Below are 9,075 nucleotides of genomic sequence, written 5' to 3'. Positions count from 1 at the left end.
GGCCCTTTAAGAATAGTATAAATAGTAAAGTTTTTATCCAAGCGTTCGTTGCGTCGGGGGACCGCTAAAGACTATTCTTTCTACAACAGATGACTTTCATAGTTTATGATAGGTAGCGGTCCCCTGGCGCAACGAGCGCTTGGATAAAAACTTTACTATTTATACTATTCTTAAAGGGCCCATACATATTTACCTATTATTTTTTTACTTTTTAGAGGTTTATGTGTCGGGGGTTTTTTAAATTTTTAATTTAATTATATTTGTTTTAGGTCACAGATGTGTGTTCAGTTCTTTAATTTCGGTTGTTAGTGCCTACTGTCCTCTTTAAAACTGAGAAGAGCCTCTCCATTTTTGTCTTGTTCTTCTATGCACAGTGATATCAAAATTATAGTCAACAGAGACAGAGATCAGAACACACAATCTGATCTCTGTCTCTGTTGTCTATAATTTTCTCTCCCAAATAAATAACTATTTATTTATTAGGACTACTGGACGATGTCAGCGACTTCGTTTGTCTGGTTTTAGATGCTTAAAAATCCTGTGAGAACTCTTTGATTTCACAGGGTAAAAAGTAGCATAATGCCATTTTTCAGGTCGCTTACAATATCCGTGCACAACCGACTAACAAACACAAAATATAATGGATAATGAGTGGGTGGAGAGAGAATCGAATTCAAACCAGGATGCTTCCACCGACAGGCCTGAACTAAGAAATCCAACGAAGCGGAGCGTTATAGTTTGCCAAACTCAATTCTTTTGATTCGTTTTTAAAGAAGCAAGCTAGTAAAATAAAACCCTGTACCACTTTTCACTAACGTGCGATAAACTTTACGCTCAAATCAGATTTAGGTGCCAACAGAACAGCGTAGGGATCAGACGCTACTGGATATGGCACTCCCGGCTCTATTTTGTAATGGAGTATCAACTGGGCCAGCGCTGCTCGCATTTGCATCATTCCGTACCTTTTACCTGAAAATAATAGAATTAGTGTATAGAGTTTAATAATACGACTACTAGCGAGGGCACTATTGCCGTGCAAGAGCAGACTAAGTAAGGCTGAGATCTATAGAGTGTACTTTGTTAGACTTAAGATTTAATTAAAACGAAACTCAGACGAGATTCAGATTTATGTCAGCGATATAACGCTGTCTCTTTTTAACCTTGTTAAGTCTAGAAGCAAAGTCAAAGTAAGCGCTAATATATTTCAGCTAAGGACCTCCCCACATCCACGCAAGGACCGGCAACGCCATGCCGCCAAGCATTTTAGTGTTTCGGTACGATGCCGTCTAGAAACCAAAGGGGTGTGGGTCTAATAAAGTTATCTATTATTATGTATCATTGGATTTGCGATCTGCTTTTAACTAAGTCATTCAAAGTCAATAATGGTTTGGCAGTGTAAAATGCTCGGCGCTGCACCTCGCCAATTTTGCGCCGGTCCTAAGGCTGAAATCTGGAACGTATTTTGACTTTGCTCAAACTCTACTTATGAGTTTTTTTTTCTTCTTTATTTATTTAAGGGCTTTTATACATTTAAAAGTACATGTCAGCCCTATTATAATTTAATTAAATACAACAAAATTCTTAACCTAACAAAATAAGTCTTTCTCACTACCCATATTTAGAAAGCAGCCATGTGCAGATGTCATTATCCCCAAACCAAACCGAAATATACTTCATAATCTCCTCAATAATAAAACCAAACAATGCTTTAATCTTTTCTTCGAAAGTATAGTCCGACAAATATATCTCTTTCAATTTTTGAATTAATTTCATATAATTTATGCTACCTTTTTTACTTAGGAGTTAAAACGAGACAGTTATATCAGAATCATAACTCTGTCCAGACCTAATCCCTACAAGAGACCTAAATGCTAATTACTACCTATACAAAATCGTGGTCCTTCGCCAAAGGGTAGGAAAGTGAAGTTAAGGTTGTCGCCCTCGGAGTAAGAGGTGAAACGCTCTGGTCGCCATTGCTCCGGGTCAGGGAAATATTTCTCATTGTAATGTATTGCGAGTACGTTTATAAACACTGGTACACCCCTTTCAATTGTTACGTGTTCGTTCAATGTATATTCCTTCTGACATAATCGATCTAAATATGGTACTGGAGTGTGTTTTCGCATAGTTTCTGAAACCAAAATGGTTAAGGTAGATTTTGTGTCAAAAAAAAACGAAATTTTTGAAGGAAATCCATCTGGATAATATAAGAATTTGGAATAAGCTAGTGATTACAAAACAAGTCAGTTCTCTGAACACGAGGCATATGACTGCGCAATATGTAAACAAAAACACAAAAACAGGTTATACCAGAGCTTGTGTCCTTGCTGTACCTACCTATCCGCGCAGCCCGCCATATTTCAAGTTCAGATAGGATTAGATTCTTGTTTTGCAATCTATATCTATAATCTATCAAAAAATTGTTGAAATGCTAATTATTGCAATAAATAACTGGCAGTCGGTAATATTATGCTGATTGGTGTAACCATAAAACATCAGTTTATATTATATTTTAAATGTTACCGTGAAGACATGCCGTTAGATACTTCAGTTCCACCAAATTATTGTAATCCAAAATGTCTTTTCCATTTTCGTTTACCGCTTTTGAGATTTCATTGTAAAGCTTTTCCTGTGAAACAATTTTCTTTTAATTGACAAAGAAAACATCGTGTAATTCAAATTCAATACAAAAGTCAAACCTAAGATTTTATGAAAAGCGAAAGAAAGAAATGAATTAACAGGGCTCTCTCCGTCACTCGTTTCATACAATCGTAGTTCCAATTTTATTTGAATATTAAGCAACCAAAGTCCATGAAATTTTGCAGACATATTCTAGAAATTAATATCTGTGTCTGTGGTGTTTTAGATTTTTCTAAAAATATATAGTTTTAAAATTACAGGAGCTCAAAGATTTGTACCTAAATTTTTAAGACCGCGTAACTTTGAAACCGAATATTTTAACAGAAATCTGGAAAACCACAGACATAGATATTAGTTTCTAGAATATGTCTACAAAATTTCAAGGACTTTGGTTGCTTAATATTCAAATGAAATTGGAACTACGTTTGTATGAAGCGAGTGACGGAGAGACCCCTCTTAAGAAGATAAGATGATGATAGTGACAAAATCCAGCAAGCTGTAGTAACCAATTAAATGAATCTAGTGCCATTGGAACGAAGATCCAATACATATTATACACAAAAATACAGAGATTAGAACATAACAGAATAAAGAAAACTAGGACTAAACATAATGATATTATAAAATTATACGATAAATAAAACTTAATAAATATATGTAAAAGATATTTTGTAACAAGAAAATATAAGATTGAATAAAATATAAAAACCTGTTCTTCCGGATGATAAGCCAATTCGTGAAGACAATAACTGAGAGTAGTAGATGAAGTTTCAATAGAACCCAAAATAAATACAGCAGCTTGCGCCAACATGATATTGTCAGCCAATTCTACCAAAACACAGTTATTATTTATTGACCTTACTAAACCTTACCGAATACGTAGTATCGTATATACTGAGTACAGAATCTTTCATATATGATTAAATAAGATTTATTTTATAATATAAAATCTGATAAGATTAATTTAAATCAAAGCACATTCTCCGACGAAATAAATTCCATCTTACCCGAGCCAGCATCGGCTGGTAGTTTCAAATTTTCTTTCAGTTTTAGTAAATGATTTACTAAATCTTTATAATTTTCATTTTTAGCTTTTTTACGTTCTTCAACAACATTCCAGAAAAGCATTTTTACATATTCAGTAGCTCCCGCAGAGAAAAATTTCAGCCTGTAATTATGAAAACATAGTGGAATCAAATTATTTTTATTAGATAAAAAATAAAGAGGTATTAATAACATCGATGGTAACCTTAAAAAGGAGAAATATAAAAAAGAAAAGTAAGTAATATATACCAACAAGAAGTTTTATATGAATATAAAGTCAAAATTACCTTAAAATAGCAGCTATTGCGGGCATGAGAAAAATTAAAGTGAATTCCAAACCACGCCAGAATGTCCATTTGACCATGTGACTTGTTATGTACCACAACGGTGAATTCTGGTCATTTAAAATACTAACTCGTATTCCAAATACAGTATAAGCCACAGTATCTGATGTGTACATCGAAAATAATTCCTGAGCCAAATGAACCATAAAGATGCATTTAAAAATAATGATTAGTGTTGAAATTATCGTGATTTTTATTTAAGTAGGTATAGAATGTAACGGCTATACTACAAGTTAGGTCTATAGTAGGTACTACTAAGGTCCTTTTTCATAGGGACTTGGCTCGCTACGCGTCGCGGTTGAAAAAGGACCCCGCCGGATGGATTCGAAACTAGTCGGGCTTACATCAACTGAATACTTGTACGTGAGTATAGTATAGCCATTACATTCTGTTTTGACTGGATACATAATGCATATGGTTGATGTACCTAAGTGTAATTGATGTACCAACATTTTAAAAGTATGACATACTGCCCGCGGCTTCACCTCTGTGAGAATTCTCACAATCCAGCCTTATTCCTTGTGTACATTATATAGGGAACCTTTGTGTAAAATTTCAGTATTCTCGGTCGAACGGTTTGGGTTGGGCGTTAATTATTCAGTTAGTGAGTCAGGCCTTTTCCTTTATATAGGTATTTTATAATTATAAATTGAAACTCTTTAAATATGATTTTATTTAACTTATTGCATATACCTTGAGATCGACAGTTTTCTTTTTATCGATGTTATCTCTTTTAATCTTCATAACCAATTCTTTTGCATTGAGGTTCATAAGTTCGGTTATCATCTTTAGACGCATTGATGTGAACATAGGAGAGAGCTCGTATCTCATATTCTTCCATATCGGATTCTGTAAGACACAAAAAGAGAACTTTCATTAACTTGGTCGCTTTGTTTGTCTGTCTGTGGGTGTCTGTGCAACGCTCAAACGGATGGACCGATTTGAATATAGTTTTTTATTCGAAAGCATTTTGATGGATCGAGATGGTTTTTGACTAGTTTTGATAAAAGTTTACCCGTTTGAGGATTATCTGCTCTTATCTCAACTGATGCAGGGATCTTAATCATATCAATATAATCAAACAAAAATTTCAAGTTTTTGGTACTACACTAAATAATACCAGCAATACTGCAAAATCGCCTTGAGTGACCTGATGCTGCAACTAAGAAAGCCTGAGGTCTACTTAACTCCTTGACAATTTTGAAGATGTTTTGTGATTGAGCTCATTGATTTGGCTTAAATGCAGTAACTCTGGTCTGTGATAGAGTAGAAAGAACAAAAACTCAGCCCTATTAAGCGTCCAACGAGTTTGTATTCTTTGGATTTGTATCGACATGTACCTAAGTAGTTAACTGATAGTAGACTCATACTGTTATCAGGGTCTGAAGATGCCGAGTATCAGCTAACAGGATAATAGATTTATCAAACGTAGACCTTATGACATTAAAATGTTAGTTTGACTGCGTTATCTTTGTTAAAATTACAAAATTTCAGATTTTTATTAAATATCTTCACTAGTTAGAATATAATACCATAATGTGACAGTTTGTTTACGTTATAACACGGTAATAACACAAACAGTAATTTTATACCCAAGATATTTCTCTTATCTTTGATGTTATAGAAAGTTATCTAATCAGATTCCAGTAACAAAACAAACCACTCTAAGTCTATGTTTCCACCTAGCCTTAACAATAAACAAATACCATGGTAAAAAGCAAAGTCTGTTAGCATATAAGCGACTAGTGGAATCTCGTGGTAAGATAAAATTAGCTACGGTTGAGTTTGTTGTGCCTACAGTAGGGGTTTAAACGTATTTGTGAGAAATCCTGCATTAACTTGTATTATTTTCTTCAGGATTTTCATTTTATTTAATTCTTTCCATACACCATTAATTAATCTAAGCACAATTCTACAAGCCTTATAACATAAAGCATATAAAGAATTTAATTCACTTACCTTTACAGTAAACAAATTAAGGGAACCAATAGGATCCGTTGCATTTGAATATAGGAATCTATCTTGAAAGTATTCGAAATCTTTACTGAGTATCTTTCTCGCAAGTTCGGGTGTTTGTACCATCAACACTGGCTTCCAACCCAGAAATATTCCAACATAATCTAGCGGATGTCTCTTTTTCAATTCGAAACAATAATCCCAAACACTTCTTCTCATGATAAACACTAAGTTACCGAAAAATAGATAGGGCTTGTCATATGGGATATCGCGATCTTTCCAATAATTATATTTTCTATACGAATATATACATAGTAATAGAAAGCAAAGTATCAGGAACCACAGAATAAAATTCGCAATCATACTTGTGTATGAATGGCCAACTATCACGTAACTAATAAAAATAAGTCGAGGAAGATCTTCAGATAATAATATGTTTACGTTGCTATACCTATTTATGCAGATAATATTTTATCGTCACAACGTTTATTTAAGTACTTAACACAAGAACTAGCTTTATACGCCACTTCGTTTGAATGAAGATCTCGTGTTATAATGCGCGCAAAAAAAGGTACCATAGTCCAATCTGAACACGAAGCGTATGACCATAGGTAGACCATATGGACTGTGAATTGTACAAAAACAGATCTCAGCCGAGCTTGTGTAGTTAATACCTACTTAGTCCTTACCTTACCTTTTTTTTCGTGAGGAAAATTGTGGCTAGGTCCGACTCCCACCGATTAAAAACCTCATGAAGTTCCATTCCACTGCTAACGACGGAGCATAAGGGACCGACAAGGGACCTTGTTACTCCGCCAGTGGGTATCCACTGAAGCAGACCCACCACTGGGACGCTACATATCCCATCGTTTGTAGTATTAATGGATATCGATAATAACAATAGGTTGTATGGGTCATTTTTTAGCAATATCACGCTATTTTCTTGTTTTCTTTTACAAGTAGGTAAGTACATACATTAATGGAATTGTTGTCATATATTCGACAGATGAAATAATAAGTAACAACATAACTTAACGATAGAGCACATCAGTAGTAGCAAAGCATAATATGAATAACAATAGTGTAGATTATATTTTCACACTCAAGGTTAACTAGGTTCATAGGTTTAATAAAGATAAAATTGATGAGTGCGTAATCTTTTAATCCTATGTCCACATCGTTATTTTTTGAGATGTAGGTACTTATCTCTGTCACAACCCTAATTTTCATAATTGATTCACATCATAAAACGTATTAAAACTGCCATAACATTATACAAGGTGTAAATAGGCCACTCGGAGTCAATGCCGCGTCGTACGAGTAGGTATTGACCCGAGTTTTACACGCTATGCATTGCGGGTTTGAAAATACTAAATCACTTAAACTACAAAATAAGGCAAATGGTTATTTGCACTGGATTGTGTATAGGTAGATTGTATAATATAATAACCCTGAGTTTTTGCTATTGTTCTGGTTACAATTTGTCTATGATGATGATTATATACCTAATAGTTCCGTGTATTTATACTTCCGAAAACACGGTCGAAGATTAGGTAGGTACTAGGTACGAAAAACTGGTTATTTTCAATTCTGCTTCTAAATAAAAGTTGTATTTCAGGTGCTGTTTATTGGATACTTTACGGGTGCCAGGGGTTTTAGAAAGCATTATTCGATTTCATGAATTTATTATCATAGAATTGAATAAAATGTTGTGTAGCAGAGTATAAATATAATAAGACACCGACAGATTGATGACATTCGTGATCTTCATGTTCTTGAACCATTTGAGAACTAAAGATAACGAAATGTACCTAAACGTGGCTTGAACGGAAGAAATCGTTTATGTCGGCTATAACTACATAGATAATCTTGACATTACCAGATTCGATGGGTTAAGGTGCGGAAGCAGTACAGATTTCTTCAGTCTATTTCCGTAGGTTACCAGGTTACCAAGGTTTACATTAGGTAAAAATAACGGTTTTATGCTCACAAAAGGTTCAAGGTAGTTCATGTTGAAATTTAAAATTTCCTGCCTCGCGCTTAATGAAATTTTAGATAGAGTTCATTGAATCTTTTAAATTGTTCTTTCTATAGGTTCATTAATGTCTTACACAAAATGAGCTCGGGGAGCTATTCGCTCTTATTTATTATTACAACCTTAGTTAGAAATTACCAATATATTTAATTACTAACATCACACTTAATATTATAAAGGCGAAAGTTTGTATGTGTGTGTGTGTGTGTACTGTGTGTGTGTGTTTGTTACTCCTTCACGCAAAAACTACTGGACGGATTTGGCTGAAATTTGGAATGGAGATAGATAATATCCTGGATTAGCACATAGGCTACTTTTTATCCCGGAAAATCAAAGAGTTCCCACGGGATTTCAAAAAACCTAAATCCACGCGGGCGAAGTCGCGGGCATCGGCTAGTAGTTAATAAGGTCTACTGTAGTAACAGTAGTAAGTGAAGTAACACTTTATGGATGAAAATAAAAATAAAACATTATTATTAGCAGCTTTGTTGCACCGCTCATCAAGGTTCAAACACGCTAAAATCTCGTCGTTAAATATAAGTACCTACTATTATACTTTGAAATGTCTAGAAAACTATAGTCGATATGACTCGACATAAATATCTAGAAAACAAAGAGCAAACAGCCCAGCTGTGCACGGCTGCATATTTACCCTACAAACATTTTCTCAACTTATAATCATCAGGCAAGTAAGTAAGTTGTATTGATCGGCAACAGCGGGCCAGTGGGAGGAAATTAATATTATAACAGCTACTGTTCCGTCATTTTCCTTAATAACGATATTTCGAACACAATATTTGTTCTATAAGAAAAAATTCTTTCATCTGCGTGGATTTATTTTTTATAACCCCGTGGAAAATTTTAATTTTTTGGGATAAAAATAGCACATGCTAGTCTGCATGATGTAAAACTATCTCTGCACCAATAATAATAAGTAGATGGGTAATCAATCAATCAATCATTTTAGTGCAATCAGTGGTCTTATTCTAAACTTAAGTACAGCAAAATTTCTGTGAATACTTTTTGAGAATTCTGTGAGACTTTCCCTGAGTCTAT

At 34.3% G+C, this 9,075-nt stretch overlaps 1 protein-coding gene across 1 annotated transcript; it reads right to left on the bottom strand.

The window, feature by feature from the left end:
* Window positions 1-254: 254 nt before the first annotated feature.
* On the bottom strand, window positions 255-6,419 carry LOC123864196 (cytochrome P450 6k1-like). The gene is made up of 9 exons (XM_045904471.1): window positions 5,988-6,419; window positions 4,722-4,877; window positions 3,972-4,156; window positions 3,648-3,808; window positions 3,350-3,468; window positions 2,524-2,629; window positions 1,883-2,131; window positions 470-969; window positions 255-364 (listed from the first exon to the last, which is right to left on the bottom strand). The coding sequence occupies exons 1-8, from the start codon at window positions 6,345-6,347 to the stop codon at window positions 812-814; spliced, it is 1,494 nt and encodes a 497-aa protein (XP_045760427.1). The 5' UTR covers window positions 6,348-6,419; the 3' UTR covers window positions 255-364; window positions 470-811.
* Between the last annotated feature and the right edge of the window lie 2,656 nt (window positions 6,420-9,075).

The sequence above is a fragment of the Maniola jurtina genome, chromosome 4 (genome assembly GCF_905333055.1).
Source record: "Maniola jurtina chromosome 4, ilManJurt1.1, whole genome shotgun sequence".
Taxonomy (NCBI): domain Eukaryota; kingdom Metazoa; phylum Arthropoda; class Insecta; order Lepidoptera; family Nymphalidae; genus Maniola; species Maniola jurtina.
Note: the sequence above shows the minus strand (reverse complement) of the source record. Positions and strands in the feature narration are given on the sequence as shown.

What these genes read in the sequence shown, in the direction of transcription:
- LOC123864196 (XM_045904471.1), bottom strand. Translation starts at nt 6,347, where the DNA reads ATGATTGCGAATTTTATTCTGTGGTTCCTGATACTTTGCTTTCTATTA. An exon ending in GCAATAGCTGCTATTTTAAG is followed by an intron (nt 3,809 to 3,971) that starts GTAATTTTGACT and finishes TCATAATTACAG; the next exon opens with GCTGAAATTTTTCTCTGCGG. An exon ending in CTTATCATCCGGAAGAACAG is followed by an intron (nt 2,630 to 3,349) that starts GTTTTTATATTT and finishes ATTGTTTCACAG; the next exon opens with GAAAAGCTTTACAATGAAAT.